The 20,250-nt window shown below is 36.9% G+C and overlaps 1 protein-coding gene across 1 annotated transcript in view; it reads left to right on the plus strand.

The window, feature by feature from the left end:
* EIF3H (eukaryotic translation initiation factor 3 subunit H) overlaps positions 1 to 19,520 on the plus strand; it is a 98,793-nt gene extending 79,273 nt beyond the window's left edge. Inside the window, exons 3-8 of the mRNA XM_047783381.1 lie at positions 4,535 to 4,702; positions 6,211 to 6,310; positions 7,506 to 7,655; positions 14,807 to 14,927; positions 17,773 to 17,905; positions 19,294 to 19,520. Coding sequence (XP_047639337.1) covers positions 4,535 to 4,702; positions 6,211 to 6,310; positions 7,506 to 7,655; positions 14,807 to 14,927; positions 17,773 to 17,905; positions 19,294 to 19,391 — 770 coding nt within the window. The 3' untranslated portion in view covers positions 19,392 to 19,520. The remainder of the gene's footprint in view (positions 1 to 4,534; positions 4,703 to 6,210; positions 6,311 to 7,505; positions 7,656 to 14,806; positions 14,928 to 17,772; positions 17,906 to 19,293) is intronic.
* Positions 19,521 to 20,250: the final 730 nt, after the last annotated feature.

Here is a 20,250-nt window from a genome sequence, read left to right on the forward strand (position 1 = left end):
AACAATAGAAAGTCCAACAAATGTAGTGGATTTTTGAAAGGAGTAGTTATTGGGCAGCCTGCCTCAGTTTAGACAATTTTAGCTCTCGGCAATTTAAAATTGACTATTTTGTAAAGAGGATATCTGGAAAAAGTGAATATGAATATGCTGGTGCCAAACTTTGAACAGTTATTTGGTGTTGTAAAGCAGGCTCTTCCTTTCCTTGGGAGAGGCTTAACCAATTAAGACAGTTGTAGAGGTTGAGGAGATTTATAAAACTTCAGATCATTTTTATATTCCTTCCAAATTTTGCAGCATCACCTCAGTTGCATCTAAGTGTAGCGGTGTATTAGTAATTTGAGTTGGCTTAGTATTAACTAGCAATTTGTCTTTGAAATTCATTTGCTGTGTACTGTTTCTTCTCAGTCGGTAGGGTGTTTGCTTTTTAAACTAAGAATGTTTAAAATGTTCTTTCCTAAATTTTTCACTATACAATTCTGAGCCTTTCTGTTGAATATTATCTTAAATTTTTGAGTAGTCCCCTCTCCCCAAAAGTTTTCCCTTGCCATTCATCTTGGGGAAGGAAATTCTCCAGAAGTATTTAGCTATTAACACAGAAGTGAATATCTTTGGTTGAAATTGCCGCTTGGGCTTCTGTTAAACATGAGAACTTTAGAACAAAAATGAAAGTGTGTCTAACCCTGAATCAGCTCTGCAAAGTTGCCAGTAAATGTTTGTTTCTGATTTCTTTATCTGCATTGTGCATTTTATATCCGAGAACTTCAGTTTTTCGTTTTACTTTTTCCTTTGTTTCTTTTGCTGTGATTCTCTTCCATCTGAGGTGTGAGGCACCCCCTTAAATAGGAGTGAACCTTATCTCTGTCTTGCCTGTGTCTTTTCTCCTCATCTCTTACAACTCTAGCCAGGAAGTGAGGATGGCTTGGAATGAGAAGGAAATAGCACCAGCCCCACTTGCTATGGCATACAGGCTGGGCCCCCTCCAGATGGCTGGGCCCACTCCCCTTCCTGTTTACCTGAGCGTCTTAGCTAAACTGGGTCTCTTGTTCGCGCCTCACCTAGCCACTCCCACTATCCTCCATCTCCAGCATAACCCTAGAGGGACTAGCAGAGCCACTAAAGCAGAGGCATTTGCCAGGGAGATTCAAATCTGGAATGACCTTTCCTTACTTTGTAAAGTTTACTGGCATGTCATTATGTTACAACTTTTTTCCTTGTCAGAGGGGTAAAATGGGTATCGGCTGGTGTGGGAACTCAGCTCAGTTTGTTGATAGGGGTGTTGGCAGCACAGTTTGAGACTGCTAAGTGGGACACTCCGCTATGAATTTCTTATCCCTGCTTAGGTTTACTGGGAAGTGTGTTGGGTTTGGTTTTGTACTTTTTGAGAACTTGGGCTGCAGGGAGAGGACAAACTGTGAGTGAAGGGAAACGAGGGTCACATGTCTGTTGTCAACATTAGAACAAGGATATAGGTCTAAAGGCCTGCAGAGATAAGGCTGTTTCTGAGTTGACTTTTTCTTTGGCTTGCATGTAATAGAACAAATATGACTTCTTAAAAAAAAAAAAAAAAAAAGGAATCAAAATAACCTCTTAAAACCATGCATTTATTGGAGTCTTATCCAGTGAGGCCTGGGCCTCCGTGTACCCCAGCTTTCCTCTGGAGCTCCAGCACCCTTACCCTCACCTTATCAAGGATCACTTGCAGTCTTTTTAGATCCTTTATTTAAATGTGATACCACCAAAAAAAAGTTATCTTTTTTAATTAAAAAAATTAGGGTGGTAAGTCTACCAAGATAAAAAATGACCTGATATTTCACACATTCTTATGTGTAATAGTGAAATTGCAGTTCATTGTAGATTTTCATAAGTAATTTTATTAACTCACCTGTCATTGCTCTTAACCCTTAAATTTGTATTTTCATCTATATTTCTGTCATATGAAAATTCTTATGACTTTAAAAATAGATTTTTACTAAAGCCTCATAAAATCTTGTATGTCATGATTTTCTAATCTGTAGAGAGGAAAATGGAAGTGCTCCTTCCCCAACCCTGGCTCATAATATAAATTTCTCCCTTCCTCCATCACTAGAAATAAATACATTGGCATTTATTACAGTGGTAACTCCACAGGGTGACAGGCTTCATTCATATCTCTTAGTCTCTTCCCACCTGGGAGAAGCATTTCATATTTCTTCTTATCCTTAACCAGGAGGCTGTAAGGTAGGTGAGACTCTGGATGAAGAAGAAGGAATCTGTAGGTTTGCTACTGACTATAAGGTTTTCTACCTTATGTATCCTGAAAATGCTATTATAAAATCTACTGTATTCAGGCTATTTGACTTAGTAAGATTACAGAATATTTTTCAGAGAAATGCATTTTAATTTTAATTATTGATGCATGCTAGAGGCCCTGCTTAATTTATAGAAGACTCATTACTTAAAATTACAATATCCAATGAGTAATGTGGAATCCTGGCATTTTGACTGGGATGGAATCTCGTGCTGGCCTGAGAACCTAGATCTCTAGATTCCAGGTTCGTTCCTTCTTTTCTACTATTACAAGTTGGTAGGATCTTAACTTCTGCTTATATTATAGCTAAATTGTGCGTTAACAGATGTTTTGGAAGTAATTGTTTTAAAAAACTCATCCTATAAAATTGTATTTGTATTGTCAGTTGCTTGGTAATCTCTCCCTATCTCCTCTTTCTTACTCTTTTTAAAATGTTAAATTTAGTTCTGGGTCTTGTTTCACTGGTGGCACTAGAATTTTTCATTCATAAATTACATGCGATTAAATTTTACTAGCCAAATCAGTGATTTTACTTTAAAAGAGTTAGGAAATTTTAAAGCAGAAAGAGACCATCCACAGCAGTTGTTTTAACTGAAATGTATATGATTGATAGGAATCTGTTAAACTAGCTACAAAGGGGCTCTCTTACATGCTAGAGAGACACAAATAATTAAAGTAAAAGATAACTGATACAAGATATCATTTTTATTTTATTTTATTTTATGTTATTATTTTTTAGGTCTTTTTGTCTTTTTAGGGCCGTACCCACGGCATATGGAGGTTCCCCGGCTAGGGGTCCAATTGGAGCTATAGCCACCTGCCTATGCCACAGCCACAGCAATGTGGAATCTAAGCCATGTCTGTGACCTATACCACAGCTCACAGCTTCGCCACCTCCTTAACCCACTGAGCGAGGCCATGGATCGAACCCATGTCGTCATGGATGCTAGTCAAGTTTGCTAACTGCTGAGCCACGATGGGAATTCCCAAGATATCATATTAATTTTATATTCTTTCTTGAGGCTATCATGTGGTATATAAAAAGAAAACTTCAAAAAACATGTAATTCTTGAGTAGTTGATGAGGTGGCTGTCATCTTTTTTCATGAGAAATATATATCGTTCCTTTGAATAAACAGATTTATGATTTTTTTTACCTAGTAACAAATGTCCAAAAGACTTTGTCCATCTGGGGAAGGTTCTTTTATACTTTGTGATCTAGATCTTGTTTGTTCTATAAAACCGTAGTGCTATAACCAAGGAAATGACAGATACGTAACTTTACTTTTGCTTAAACCTGATTAAGAGTTTTAAAAATGAAATGGTTAGATTTTGAGTTAAGCAGATATGTTTCCTCAGCCTAGTCATGCATTCATTATAATAAAAATAATTTGGATATTATGTTAACTCAAATTTTCTCCTGTTTTATATATATGCTACTCATTATTGGGCTGTATTTGCTTTTAAAAATGTTTCGTTTATTGTCATTTTGTGCCCGTTTTTCCAGTAATACTGCTTTGAGTTTGTAACATACATTATAGTCATTAATTTGACAAGTAAAAGTCATCCAAAGATTTCATTCCATGCATGGTGATTCAGATCATCTATTCTAATGAAAAAAGTAGTGTTTAACTTATTTAAGTGATTACTTAACACAAAGGAACACACAAACAAGAAAAAAGGATTCTTTTTAAAATTTAGCACATGCAGCAGGGGGCACCAGATGAAGGCAAAAATGAATTCTTACATTTTTAATCCGCTGCAGCTTGAATCCTGTTTGTACTTAAATAGTGTGGTAGTTAATTGTTTCCCTGTTAGTTTTCTTGTTGTTTTTAACTTCTCAAGACTGAAAACTGTGTTGAAGAAGACATTGCTAACTGCTTTCAACTTATTAATTCAAATGAAACTTCTTACAACTAACCATTTTAGTAATTGTACAAATTTTTTTTTAAATAATAGGGACCACATTTAATAAATACTCATTTTGAATAAGGTATTATTATTACATTTTAATACCTTTTCTACAAAATTTTTCTTTTGTTAATGAGAAAAGGAATGCCCTAATGATTTGAAAGCTTAATTTGTTTTCTTTTTTATGCGTACTGAATGAAATTTTAATTTGGAAACCTGTTCCTTTTAGCTAATAAATAGCTGTGTAGAAATTTGTTTCTGAAAAAGCTTGTTTTTAATATGGGTGATATCATTTAATAGTTTTTCTTTTGTCCCCCCTCCCATCCTCATCATCCAGTTCAATATCAGATGGAAATGATGCGCAGCCTTCGCCACGTAAACATTGACCATCTCCATGTGGGCTGGTACCAGTCCACATACTATGGCTCTTTTGTCACCCGGGCGCTTCTAGATTCTCAGTTCAGTTACCAGCATGCGATTGAAGAGTCTGTTGTTCTCATTTACGGTTAGTGGGAGTTTCCTTTATTATTCTTTTCTTCCCTTAATATTATTACTACTACTATTTTTGCTTTCTGTCTTTTTTGCCTCTCAGAGTAGCCTGGCAGGCCTTCTCAAGTAAATACCAACCCTGTTCTGCAGCAGCCTCAGCAGCAGCTAAGTCTAGACAGGGTTTCCTTCTTTCTGTTTATTTTTCTTGCTATCAGAGCCCTGATGTGTACATTTTGGAATGCTGGAGTAGCTGCTTCATTTTTATTCCGCCATCTCCCCTCCCTCATTTGAAGGGGCTGGTGGAACTAGACCAGATGTCTAACAAACCCCGATTGCTAGAGTGTCTGGCTCTGTACGTGACTGACCAATCATAATACAGCGTGCCAAGTTTTTTTATACCTCTGACAGCAGCGTACAAAACCTGGACTGTTTCTTAGCACAAAGATTTTTTTCTTTTCGGCCTATTTAATGGTGTTTCCTCAAGCTCTCCAGACCAGATGTTCTGTGCTGTATCAGAACTGTAGGCAATTTAACAGCTTTATAGCCTTCCCCCTCCCCAAACACTCACAGTTTGCCATATCTGGCAGACTTGCATATAGTTTCCAGCTGAGAAGTAAATGTAACGTCCTGAGTATCTGTCAGAAAAAATACTAATGAATACGATCAATCTTATGAGCTGCCCCCAAATTGTTTCAGTATGTTAACAATTGGATTACAGTAAAGAACAAGTTGTTAAAGTGTACTTATATTGGCTGGAAACATTGCATCATCAGACCTTGATGAATTTTCCACTTGTTTCAATCTATTTTGGTTTTCATTTTATCACCTATTGCTAAAAGTTTCACTGTGTTAAGTTTCAGACAACATGAATGTTAACACAGGTTTTAGGCGAATATTGGCGTGCCGGAGCCGTTATCATGTGGCAAGTGCTAAGCTCCCTTTCTCACGGAGCATTTAAGCAGTTAGTTTTGACAAAATTAGTTTCTCTAAAACTAAAAAGACACTTGTGATTGCACTTTGACTTTAGTGATTTTTGTCTTTAGAATCTGTTTTAACTAAAAAATTTGAGCAGTGATTATTAGGATGGATGTATTTTGTTTGCAGGGCCATTCATTTAAATTTGTGACTAAGAACTCCACACGTGCATCCAATGAGTTTTCATGTTTAATATTCTTTGTCTTTTCCTTCTAATTATACAAGATGTATATAAGTTGTATGGAACATATGCTACATTTAATTTTTATCGAGATTGCTGATTCTAGCTGAGGAATAGATTTGAGAGTAACCGTAGTTTAAATCTTCTGTTTTCAGTTTTGGGAGGAAGTTATTCTACCTATTATAAGTAGGATGATAGGTTCCTGCCTTTTCACTTATTATGTGCCGTACTGGTTTGCATCTGCTTCAAATTATTTATTTATTTTGATCTTCATTTTGCAGGTTGTATAAGTTACAGAATGTTCCTAGGTGTCATTTGAGCACTGGTAGTGACAAAATTCTTAGTGATTTCTTTGTCTTTTCTTTGAGATCCCATAAAAACTGCCCAAGGGTCTCTCTCACTAAAGGCATACAGACTGACTCCCAAACTGATGGAAGTTTGTAAAGAGAAGGATTTTTCTCCCGAAGCGTAAGTGTTTGGGGGCCTATGAGGTGTACGTTAAGGATTGGGTGCTTTTCTTTTGAGATATTAGTTTGCTACATTTATTGAATCCTCAGTGGTGGTGTGGTAATGCTTTTGCCATGTGGACAGTGGAAGTCTCTGCATGGCTGAGTGCTGCTTGATTTCTCCCTTTCCATGTTTAAACTGTTCTTTGTGGAACGTCTCATCTCTTGTTCTCACCCAGGGTGAATTCAGTTAGAGTGGGAATTAATTAGCTACTGGATTTGAAGAAATAAATGATTAAATAAAGGGAGATGGGATGAGCTAATCAGCTGCCGTCAGGTTGTAAGCTCCCTGTCAGAACAGTTGTGAGCTGTGGGTCTTATTTTCTGACCTCATGTTTCATTGTGGCGGGGGGGATTGGAAAGATACAAACGTTTTAAGGATTCTGTAAGGAGTCTGGCTTCTTGGAAATTTCGAGGGTGTCAGGTAGGCAGAGAATTAATCGGTAAGCTGTTTAGTGATCCTATATAATGGCATCAGAATATTCATGTAAAAATATTTTTAAAATACCAGAATTCTTTCATTTTCTGTTAATTATAGGAGTTTTATTTCTTACTAAATTAAAGGTAATAGTTTTGACTTCATGAAGGACAAAAAGTTCATTACTAGTTTCCATTTGACTACTAAAGAAATTACAATGCAAAGAATTTTAAAAAGAAAAGCTAACTCATGAACAATTCCTGGCTATGGTGGTTATAACTCATCTGTGAGAAGTTGCATTCTTGCTGTGCCTGAGTTATTGTGTGTGGAATAGCCTGTGAGTGTCTTGCTAGTTGTTAACCTCTGGAGTTCAGTTGGCTTTTAAAATGAACTTTTTCAAGAACTAGAGTATATAGATTATACAGCATAACTTCCTCCAACATTTACGTTTTAGTATCAGTGAAATTTTGAAGGTACCTGATTACGAAGAAAGAATAGTTTCTTTTGCCAAGAATCTTATTTTTTGGTCTTGTAGTTCAAACTCGGATCGTTTTCAGAGTTGCTCAAATCCCTCGATCTAGGCTTGACTCTGTAAAACTCGTCTCTCTCCCTCTTTAAGAGAGTGCTAATGAAACAAAAATTCTGAAGAGGGCCTGTATTTAGGGAAAATGTATGAAATAGTTACTTTAACACTTACTTTTGACCACCAGACTTAAAGTATTTTTAACATGCTTCACAGATTGAAAAAGGGAAATATCACCTTTGAGCACATGTTTGAAGAAGTGCCGATTGTCATTAAAAATTCACATCTGATCAATGTCCTAATGTGGGAGCTTGAGAAGAAGTCAGCTGTAGCAGATAAACATGAATTGCTCAGTCTTGCCAGCAGGTAAGCAGCCTTGTCTAATGAAAAGTCCCTTTTTATCACTTTCTGCAAAATGTTCTTTTACTTATTAGACTTTAACCTGTGAAACAAGAAAAAAATTGCTTAAGCACATTTTGAGGTTCTTAAGACATAACAATAGTATGTGGTACTTACTCAGCCCTGCTAAAATCCCAGGAAAAATGCTAAACTTATTGATAAAGTGAGACAGTATGAATACTAATAGCCCCTGTTATCATAAGGACCCTCTTCTGTCTTTGCTGTGTCATTTATGCTTTGAGATGGGAAATGACCACAGGCGAGGAATTTTTTGATTTGGCTCAGCTTTATTTATTATTCACTGTCCTTAGAAGCTTATGATATTATGTCTTAGTGTTTAATAATGCTTGGGAGAAAACCAAAAATGCTTCTTTGTTTTACTGGTGACATTTGCCCTTGTTCAGATGTAGACTCTATTAGTGGTAAACTTTGCGTTTGAATTTTCAATTAAATTTAGAATTTTTTTTTTTTAACCTAACACTAGCTCTTGCTATCTTAGGCAGTGGTGACATAATTTCTTCCATTGTAACTGCTTTTGCTATCTAGTTATTATTTATTATATTGATAAAATGCTGACTGAGGAGTTCCAAAACAGATTATTTCCCTTATGGAATTAATGTTTCATTTCCCCTCACTTATTGCTTTTAACAGAAATACGAACAGTCATGTGTATAGCTCCTCTTAAATGTTCTTTAAGCTCGATGTTCGTGATTGTTTTGTGGTGGGACGAGGCTAACAACAGACCTGTAGAATGAAATTAAATGGACAGAGTAGGTAATCAGTCAATATGCATTTGCTGAATGGCTGAGAAAACAAGGTGTGTTTTCTTAAAACAACCAGTTTGGAACAGAAGTTCAGTTATTTACTATATTTCTAGTTATCCCAGATAGAAGCTTGTACAAAATCATATATAGACTTTGTACTTCCATATAAGACTGGTGGGGATAAGTCCAAAAGGACTTGTGTAACCAGTGTTCTTCTCCATGCACTGGGATGGGTTGGACTGGTTGAAGTGCAACTTTTTGTTGCATGAATCTATCACAGAGGCCACTAGAAAAGCCTTTACAAGGGAAGGAGATGGAAACTGGTTGGTAAACAGAGTGCTAAGTAATGCAGCCAGGTTGCAAGCCTCATTTGGCGCTAAAGAGTGTACTATTTGACTGAAAACATATATTCATAATAGTCCTTTAATTTGTCTCTTTTAGAAGGTCATATTTTTCTTCATTGCTTTCACAAACACACTCGGCACACCTGTATTTAAAGCGTTGAGCTAAGAACCTTTTTCAGCATGCAAGGTTACAATTTGATGTATTAAGTATACAGTTATATAATAATTTTAAATTTACTATGTGAAAGCTTTTGCTTATTTAATTTATGTCTTCACATTTTCCCAGGCTTCTTTTATTGAGCATGCAAAACAAATACAGCCCTTCTCTGCTTTCACATTACCAGTGAGCTGGTCTGTAATGTCTGTTTGTCCAAAGCAACATTTGTAATAGCCAAGAAAATGTTCCCAATTTGCCATAGCAACCAAGATTTGGACAAATATTTTATTATAGTTTTTATCTGCTGTATTTTATGTGAAATAGGAAGAGAAAGCCTTTGCTTTCCATGTGAAATTATTTAAAGGGTAAATTGGTATTCATGTTGGGAGAAAAAAAAGAAGCAACCTTGAAGTAGTGCTTATACTAATGGACTGTTACATTGACCCAAATTGATAATACTAATTTAAAAGACTGAAATGTAACCTTTGTAGTGCTCAAAGTTTAATTTCTAACATTAGTAGCATGATGATGGTAATCAGGCCATTAGCCATAAAGTTTTTTCTAAGAAACCATGTCAGAAATCATTCTTGGGCAGCTCCTTAAACATTTTGCTTGGTCTTGATTTTCACAACTCATATGTGTGTACCAGTTCTTTGACTTACCTGATAAATTTGCTCTATGCTATGAATAAAACATATTATGTTCCCTTTGATTTAAAAAATTATAATTATTTTGATTTTATTAGATGGAAGTTCTAGTAATGGTTATTTCATAACAGCTTTTATTTTTAAAAATGTGTTACACAACCCTTCAGCTTTTGCACATGAAAAAATAATTCTGTTTTTATTTCCTCTTTAAAAAAGTAAACTATCCATACATGAAGGATATTGAGAACAAATCAATACCACAGCCAGAGCAGACTTACCACTGCACATCTCAGTTCATGTCTCTTTAAGTTGTCGGTTTTCAGTTCTTTGTTTCTTTTGCAGTAAAAGAAAAGGCCATATTATTGAAACTCCTAACAGTAACTCCCTGTTTCAGTATTCTAGTTGAACTGGTACCAAAAAGATCCTCATAAAATTTCCCTTGATAATGGACCTGATTCCTTGTGAATGTTATCTGGGAAATAGTTATGCATTATTGCTAATTCCTTTTGCCCTTCAGGGCCTGTACTGTGCAGATTTTCAAGTATTTTCTTATTGGTTAGATTTCCGAAGAGCATTATAATAATGGAAATATTATGAAATGTTTAAAGTCCGCAAATGCTTGTGGTCTTTCATTATAATTACATATATTGACAACACCTAGTGTTAATACTTTACATAGAAGACATTTTTTGCTGCAGAGGGAAGGTCTATTCTAGTAGCACCTTTCTCATTGCTAAAATCAGTGTAGTCATTCTCCAGGATTCAGGGTCTGGAAACAAATAATAGCTCTTTCTCTGCTGTGGCTGTAACTCTCCTTAATGGCTTTCTCCAGTGTCGTGCTCGTACCTTGATTACCCAGTCAAGGATTGGGGGTGATCTTTCCCTTCTCTGAATTTCTTTTGCATTTAAGGATATCAATGACTTACTTAACAACTAATCATGTAGTTAATTATAGTATTTCTTATATTTAAGTCTTTGGGCCTCAGTTCTTCCGCTGGTGAAAATTAAGGATCAAGGCCTCCCAGGAGGCCAGCTCAGGATCTCTGGGTTTTTTTTGCACTTTCTTTTCTGAACTTCAGTTCTTTTCTATCCTGGTTCTTTTCTGTTCCATTTATTCACTGGCTTTTCCTACTTAAAATTTTATTTTTGAAAATGAGGAAAATTGAAAGACTAATAAATAATACAGTGATGTTCATAAGCCTTTACCTGGCTTCACCAGTGCTATGAGCACATTTGTACTGCTCTCTTTTTCTCTTTAGATACAAACATGTACTTTCTTTCCTGAACCATTTAAGAGTATATTGTAGACATGACACTTAACCCCTAAATACTTGAACATACACATCTCCTAAGAATAAGTATGAACATTTAAACTTATTTAAGTCTACCTCTTAAAAAACAAAGTTACAAAGAAAACAGTTTTTGACCTTGTGCCATGAATATCCATTCCATTTCCTCTCACCTTTTTTTACTTTATCTTCTTTTTTTCGTTGTTTTTTTGTTTTTTTTTACAGGCAAACTTCTTAATTGGATTTTACATGTCACTTATCCTAAACGCTTAGTATTCTATATCTCTTCTGTGTTAGAGTTCTCTCTAAAGTCACAAAAGGCGACTTTATTGTATACTGCTGGATGTTGTAGACTCTCAAACGTTTAATGTATTGATCACACTTCTTCCTGAAATACTTTGTTTGCAAACTGGGATACTACCGCTGGGTTACTTCTGGCTTCTTCTTGTTCTCCATAGTGAGCCTTCTTCTGCTCATCCTTAAATATCAGTGTTCCTTGGTGACTCTCTTATCCTGTGTGACTTCTGGGGTGATTTCATATTATTCCTTATCTTTTCCTATGTTAGGACAGGGTCTCATTATTTCTTTTCCTGATTACTTTCACCATCTCCTCACTTTCTCCTTCTGACCTTTATTGCAGTGATCTTATTAAATGTAAATTGTATGATCATATTACTCCCTTGCTTAAAATTTTTGGCCAATTCCCCATTGTGGGTAGAATAGAATCCACACTTATAGCCTGAGCTTCCAAGAGGACTGTTTTGCCTCTTCACCTTCCTTGCTCTTTTTTCCTCAGTCTTGCCCTTCTCCTGTGCTTCCGATGTACTGAGTTACTTGCAGTTCTTTAAATGCACCATGCTTTTCATGCCAGTGTCTCTGAACATGATACGTACACATAGTATCTGCAGTGTCGCTCCCGAAGCTCTCAGGTCATCTGAAAGTCTTCATCTGGTCCTACCAAGCTATTTCTTATGCTTCTCTTCTATTAAAGAATCTACTACCACTGTGTTGCATTTCTCTTTTTGCATTCCTCTCTTCTCACTAGAGTGTTTTGATTTGCCTCTTCTGGACATTCTGTATAGATGGAACCATAATGTGAGTGGCCTTTTGTGTCTGTTTTCTTTCCCTTAGTACTGCCTTTAAGTTGCATTCATGTGTCAGTACCTTATTATTATTTTATTTTTTTATATATAATGATTTTAATTTTTTTCCATTATAGCTGGTTTACAGTGTTCTGTCAGTTTTCTACTGTACAGCATGGTGATCCAGTTACACATACGTGTATACCTTCTTTTTTCTCACATTATCATGCTCCATCATAAGTGACCAGACAGACATAGTTCCCAGTGCTACATAGCAGGAACTCACTGCTAATCCATTCCAAAGGCAATAGTCTGCATCTGTTAACCCCTTCCATCCCATTCCATCCCCCTCCCCCTTGGCAACCACAAGTCTATTCTCCAAGTCCATGATTTTCTTTTCTGCGGAAAGGTTCCTTTGTGCTGTATATTAGATTCCAGATATAAGTGATATCATATGGTATTTGTCTTTCTCTTTCTTACTTCACTTAGTATGAGAGTCTCTAGTTCTATCCATGTTGCTGCAAATGGCATTATGTCATTCTTTTTTACGGCTGAGTAGTATTCCATTGTGTGTATATACCACGTCTTCCTAATCCAATCATCTGTTGATGGGCATTTGGGTTGTTTCCATGTCTTGGCTATTATGAATAGAGCTGCAGTGAACATGCAGGTGCATGTGTCTTTTTCAAGGAAAGTTTTGTCTGGATATGTGCCCAAGAGTGGGATTGCTGGGTCATATGGTAGTTCTATGTACAGATTTCTAAGGTACCTCCATACTGTTCTCCATAGTGGCTGTACCAGCTTTCATTCCCAGCAACAGTGCAGGAGGATTCCCTTTTCTCCACACCCCCTCCAGCACTTGTTATTTGTGGACTTATTAATGATGGCCATTCTGATTGGTGTGAGTTGGTATCTCATGATAGTTTTGATTTGCATTTCTCTAATAATCAGGGATGTTGAGCATTTTTTCATGTGGTTGTTGGCCATCTGTATATCTTCCTCGGAAAAATGTCAATTCAGGTCTTTTGCCCATTTTTCCATTGGGTGGTTGGCTTTTTTGCTGTTGAGTTGTGTCAGTTGTTTGTATATTTTAGAGATTAAGTTTGCATCATTTGAAACTGTGTTCTCCCATTCTTTAAGTTGTCTTTTTGTTTTCTTTTTGGTTTCCTTTGCTGTGCAAAAGCTTGTCAGTTTGATTAGGTCCCATTGGTTTATTTTTGCTTTTATTTCTGTTGCTTTGGGTTAGTTATTATTATTTTATTTAATGACTCAGTACTAGTCCATTGAATGGCCATGTCACAATTTATCCGTTCATCCTCTGTATTGGGATTTTTCTATTCTTTTGGCAGTTTTGAATAATGCAACTATTAACATACATGTGCAAGTTTTTTTGTGAGCACAAGTTTTCAGTTCTCTTGAGTATATACCTAGGAGTACAATTGCTGGGTCGTATGGTAACTCTGTGTTTAACTTTTTGGGGAACCATCAAATTTTTCCATAGCAGCTGCACTATTTTACATTCTCACACAATCTATGAGTATTCTAATTTCTCTGCATTCTTGCCAACATTCCCCAGTACACTCTTAACCATCTCCTCTCCAGTGTATTCTCTGCATACCCAGGGTGATCATTTTAAAATGTAAGAGAACACATGTCACCGTTCATGTTAGAGTTCATGAAGGGTCTGATTCATACTAACCGTGTTGTCGAGGTGCTGTTGGTGCAGCTCATGGCTTCCCACACGTGCTGTCTGACCTCCTGAACCTACCTCTGTGCCCTGACATGCCAGGCCTCTTCTTTTTATCTGTCTAGTTCTTGCCCATCTCAGGCCTTTAGCACTCATGCTTTCTTCCAGCTAGAATACTTTTTGCATGCTGATGCCTTCTAATCTTTTGTTTTTAGCCTATCATCTTTCTAAAGAGATTTTCTGAGTATATTGTCTAATGTGTCTCTATCTCCCACTTTTCCTCTTCCCCCCTCCCAACCAGTTGTAATCTCAGGGAAGACTAAGACCTTGAAAGTGTTATTCACTGTTGTCTTATTTGTTAACACTGAGACTGGAACCTAATAGTTGTTTAGTAAATACCTATTTGAAATCAATGAATGAGTACTGTTTGTCAACCAGTTATTTTTAAGGTACATACCTGAGTTGTGGGCCTTACCATGGTAGCAGATACTGTTGCAGGCAGAAATCAGTGAATATGGTGGATGTTGTACTAATCATTGGCATCACTTTATGAGATGATTTTGATAAATAAGCTGCAATAGAAACTTCTGGAGAGAAAAAGAAGGATGAATGACTATACTTGAGATTCTAAGAAGGGTGGAGGAAAAGGAGCCCTCGTTTAGTTTTGCAGAATAAATGCTGTAGTTACTGTCTCAGAACCTGTCACATAGAGAAGCCATGTGACAGAAGTCTCTGTGTTTGTGTGGTTTGTTCTTTCTATGGCTGCTGATTTGAATGCTCTGAAGCACAATTGGGAAGAGCAGAGGTAGAGTTAAGAGAGAAGGTTCAGGAATACTGAGCTTAGGTTAAACTTGGTTGTTCAGAAAGTAAACCTTATAGATACCCTGCTAGATATGTTCAGCTGTTTCTCCTCTTATATATGTGTACTCTGACAATAAGAAATTGAACTGTTTCAGATACCCTTTGTAGTTACAGTTGTGGGTTTGATATGAAAAGTTTAATAATAAGCCAACTCTTTCCTCTCTCCTTGCTTCCCTGTGCATGTGCACCTACATTCTTTTTAGCAAGTGGAAGACCAGTTTAATAGTGTGAACATTGGTAAAGCTATAACTTTCAAGTATTATATATCAGTATACTTTATATTTCAGCAATCATTTGGGGAAGAACCTCCAGTTGCTGATGGACAGAGTGGATGAAATGAGCCAAGATATAGTTAAATATAACACATATCTGAGGAACACGAGTAAACAGCAGCAGCAGAAACATCAGGTTGGTATTACAGGAAAATTCCTCAAACAGAATCCATTTCTAAGTATGATACTTCAGGAGTCATCTTCAGAATGATCTAAATTATCTTTTGTTTGTTTGTTTGTTTGTTTTTTGCTTTTTAGAGCTGCACTTGCGGCATATGGAGATTCCCAGGCTAGGAGTTGAATCAGAGCTTCAGCTTCCAGCCTACCCCACAGCCACAGCAATTCCAGATCTGAGCCACATCTGTGACCTACGCCACAGCTCACGGCAATGCCGGATCCTTAACCCACTGAGTGAGACCAGGGATCAAACCCGCAACCTCATGGTTACTGGCCGGTTCATTAACCACTGAGCCACTATGGGAAATCCACTAAATTATCTTTGATAAAGCATTGACTCTTAGATAGTAACTCTATATCATATTTTAAAAGATAATTCTGTACATAGTATGTTCCTACTATATATTTATAAGTTGGACTTAAAAAATACCTGTCTTTAAGAGTGTTGTTTTTTTTAAAAAAACTCAGATTGTAATGTCAAGGTTATGCAAATAAGAGATACATTTATTGAAAAAATCAGGCAGAGAGATTCTAGAGAGTCACAGCTCATTTCTTTACTAACTGTAATTGGTTTGCTAGTGGCTCATTGCAGCATAGTTAGCAATCTTCAGTTCATTTAAAAAACTGAGCAATTGTGATTAAGAGCAAGCAGTTTTGATAGGAAATAATGGACCAACTGCTGTGAAATAGATAGTATAATACAGATAAAAACCCTAGAATTACCTGGATATTCTTATATGCACGTCCATACTGCTCTGGCCATTTAATCTTTTCTTATTAGTGTTGCCTGAAGGCCGAATGATTTTTACACTTCCTGGAATATGGTTTTGGTCTGTATTGCTTCGAAATATTCTTAAGATTTAATTCATAGATAGGTTGATTCTAGAATGTATATTCTTCTGAGTGTTCAGCTCCTCTGTGTTCATTAAAATGTACTGGAAACTAGGTGTTGGTGACTATGGGATTTTAAGTATAGCTAAGTCGTTCTGAGAATATTAAAATTTTTTTCATATTAATGTTCATATATTTAGTGGAATTTAAAATACTTTGTTTCTACAACAAAGAATTTTAAAGACATATAAATCTATATAAAATATCTTTTTTAATGGAAATGATGGTGGTGAAGATGGTGAAAATCTTTTTGAAACGAGGTGGGGGAAAAAACCCAGCTTGTTTCCATTCCTCTGCTGGCACTTCCTATCAGATCAACTGGAGGATCAACCTGAAAACCTGTCACCCATGAGAGTTGATTCTGTGATTCTGGAAACCAACCTCAAGAGATTTTTTTTTTCTTCTTCTTTTTATGGTCACATCTGTAGCGTATGGAAGTTCCCAGGCTAGGGGTGGACTCGGAGCTACAGCTGCTGCAGCTCATGGCAACGCTGGGTCCTTCAATCCACTGAGTAAGTCTAGGGATTGAACCCTCATCCTAATGGATACTAGTCTGGTTCTTAACCCACTGAGCCACAACAGGAACTCCCAAGAGATTTTTTAAAAGAATGCTGTTATGTCTTAATTATTTATGTTTGACATTTATTCTTACTTAGCATGTTCATAACATAACCCTTTTCAGATTTGTCTCACTTCTACTCTCATACCCATATGAATATAGAAATATTTGCAGAGCAACTTACCCCCCTTCTATAGGAATCTAAGGACTTGAATTTTACCAGCCTATCCTGGTTTCTCATTATGCGACCTAAGGTTTTGTGTGGGATATTATTTCCTCTGCTGGTATAAGCAGAAACAACTATTAGCATCTTGATTGTAATTTGAACTATAAGTTTATAGGTGATCTGTACTTTCGTATGTTCCCTCACTTTCTCTGTGGAATCATAAGAAACTAGAGTTAAGTTTTTGAAGCCTTATCTGAGCTAATAGTATTCATTCTTAGCTGTAGAGCTCTAGAGCACAGCAGATTATCTGTTATTAAGAATAGTAATAGTATTGGAGTTCCCATCGTGGCGCAGTGGTTAACGAATCCGACTAGGAACCATGAGGTTGCGGGTTCGGTCCCTGCCCTTGCTTAGTGGGTTAACGATCCGGTGTTGCCGTGAGCTGTGGTGTAGGTCGCAGACGCGGCTCGGATCCTGCGTTGCTGTGGCTCTGGTGTAGGCCGGTGGCTACAGCTCCGATTCGACCCCTAGCCTGGGAACCTCCATATGCCGCGGAAGCGGCCCAAGAAATAACAAATAGACAAAAAAAAAAAAAAAGAATAGTAATAGTATTTACTATCATAGTAATAATAATGGTGATATAATAGTAACATCAGCAGCATTATTGCTGTTTCGGTCAGTAGGGATAAAGTTTAAAAAATTCCCCAATGTGGTTTTTCATTGCTTAGTTATTAAAGTTAAGGTGAATTGTGCTTGTAATGCTGTTATTTATCCCATTGTCATAAATGGTAAAGTTACTTCCTTTCTGTCATTAAAAAAAAATTATTTTCTTTAAAAAAAATCTCTTGGGAGTTCCTGTTGTGGCTCAGCGGGTTAAGAACCAGACTAGTTCTTCACCACCATCATTTCAGTTAAAAAAGCTCCTTTTCTCACATAACTAGTTTTGTTTTTCCAAATCAGTAGTTGTAGACTCTGAGAGATCAGAGTGACATGAGAGTTTACAACAGAAATTTTCTTTGACTGTTGCTGTATTTAGCTTCTTACAAGCAATAGTTACCAAGGGTTTCCGTGTATAAAATCAAGATCAGAATTCAGAGGTATGGGGTTTTGCTGATTGCATAAGTGAAAGAGGTCTTTTTTCTCTCAGGTAGAGAAAAATAACCAAATCATTTCCCCTGTGAATTTTAGTATCAGCAGCGCCGCCAGCAGGAGAATATGCAGCGCCAGAGTCGAGGAGAACCGCCACTCCCTGAGGAGGACCTGTCCAAGCTCTTCAAGCCGCACCAGCCCCCTGCCAGGATGGATTCACTGCTCATTGCAGGTATCATTAGTTAGGGCAGAGCACGGCTGGTTTCTTTATTCCTTAGGAAGCAGAAGACAGAAATTCCCAAGCAGAGTAAGATGTAAAAGCTAGTGTTTTTCAAATGGTTGAATGGTGAATTTGAATCTAGTATCTATAACTTCTGAAATTTAAGAATTTGTCAGACTTTGTTATTTTTCTGGTCCTTTCATTGCTTCACTTTGTCTTTATCTAGACACTTCTGAGATGGCATTATATAAACTTTCTAAAATGGGGAGGTTTTATGTGCGTCATCTTTCAGAAAAAATGTTTATCATCTCATAATGCACAAGATCATTTAGAGTAAACCCTTACTTAGATGTTCTGGCCTAGCCTTGAGCCCAGGTCTGTATGTGGCTGTTTGAATTGGAGTTTTTGATTCAAGAAGTATTATTACCAGTACTTGGACCTGTAGCAACGTGAACTTTCTCTGGGGATACTTAACATTTAACACAGCCTTAAGGTCTTATGTCTGTGTTAGAACTTGATTTTGAATATGTAACATAACATTCTTGCTCTTAGTTAGGTGTAATACCTTATTTTTGTATAATGTCATTGAACAGTCATTTGTCTGTGAGAGATTTGTTGGAGTGAAAATCCTACTCAAAGAAAAGCTGATGTTACAGTTTTTCAGTTCTATTGATACAGTGTTAGTATGGGGGAAATTCCAAATTCCTTTAAACTTTCTGGTATACATATAAATTAAATTTAGGAAACTGAGACGTATTACTTATTTAACGTTCAATTCAAGCAGGATTGTATTTCTTATACTTTCAAAAAACATGTTAACTGTTGCATCAGATTAGATTATTAGTTAGAGGACTTCAGAAGCAGTCATAGAGCCCTTTCTTCACATGGACTCTGCTCCTGCTCTGTCTTGGCTCTGGGGCTGTTGGGAGGGGCGAGTGGCCTATTAATATTTCCAGAGCACAGACTGAAAACCCCTTTACTTGTTAACATCTGGGTCTGGTGGGCTTGGTTGGTTTGTAGTTCTGTGATTCGATATCTCCTTTCTACCTGGCTAAGAAGAGCCAGTGCTATTTTCTCACTTGTCTTAGTATAATCTTGGTCTGATCTGTACAGTCAATACATTTTGATTCACAGCTAACATGTGCCTAACTGCTAGTAAGTTGTAGATTTTCTTCATTCTCCGTGTAACCAAGAGTGGAAGATAGGTTATTTTTTCCAAGAACTTATATTCTTTATTATCCCTTATAAACAAATTCTTATAGACTCTTGATTCAAAACATAACAAAGTAAAATTCTGGTGATTCTGTATTATGCTGATTTTCTTGTTTGACTAGTATTCTAGGTTGTTTTACAATTTGTGGAACATTATGATTCTCTTTCTCACTTTCCCAAATGCACAGGCCAGATTAACACTTACTGCCAGAACATCAAGGAGTTCACTGCCCAAAACTTAGGCAAACTCTTCATGGCCCAGGCTCTTCAAGAATACAACAACTAAGAAAAGGAAGTTTCCAGAAAAGGAGTTAATATGGACTCTTGAGATCTCATTGGGGCGACTTTTGGAAGAAACACACTTGCATATTGAAACGTCTTTCTAGCACATAATAATAAAATAAAGATAAAACAATCTTGACTGCTTGCTCATTTGATTTTAGACTTATTATATTTAGCTCTTGTTCTTGTTTTGCTTATACCTGTGTATTTCCAAAGATAAAGCAGGCTTGACCAGAAGCTTCACCAGGCCCAGACCTACAGGCTCCTCCATCACCTTGTTATCTCTGGTGCCGCATCTCTGCCACTCAGCCCAGTGATGCTTTTCCCCAGCGCCTGACCTGGAGGCCCCGGTTCAACTGTGGATTCTAGTACTTCATCGCTCCCGAGTGAGTGCTTCCTATGCTTACCGTGGCTGCCCTTGTCCCCAGGCCCGAAAGTGCTTGGCGAGCTTCCCACGGTCTGTCTTTTTTCTTCTTCCTGTGGCGGTAGCCCAGTCCCCATGCTCATAGGCCATTCATTGGGCATAAAAACTTAAAAAAAAAAAAAAAATTTCACCAGAAGACATTATTTTGTATGAAAATGAAATTTATTCTGTGAGTATTTTTTTTCATTGAGAACTTCATTTTTTTTTTCCATGTCTTGAAATATAATTCTGCCAAATAGCAAGTTTTATGAGCGGGGAAAGAAGAATTGGGAGACATGTACCATATTGGGGCAAAAAAGACTATTTTAATAATTTTGTATTTGAAATAAAATAAAAAATGCTGCCATTTTTGTAACAGCACAAACCACTGAGACTTACTAACTATGGAGGTGTGCCTAATGAGACTCTTATTTGGTGATTTTCACCTTGAAAGTATGGC

This window comes from Phacochoerus africanus, chromosome 6, assembly GCF_016906955.1.
Source record: "Phacochoerus africanus isolate WHEZ1 chromosome 6, ROS_Pafr_v1, whole genome shotgun sequence".
NCBI classification, from domain to species: Eukaryota; Metazoa; Chordata; class Mammalia; order Artiodactyla; family Suidae; genus Phacochoerus; species Phacochoerus africanus.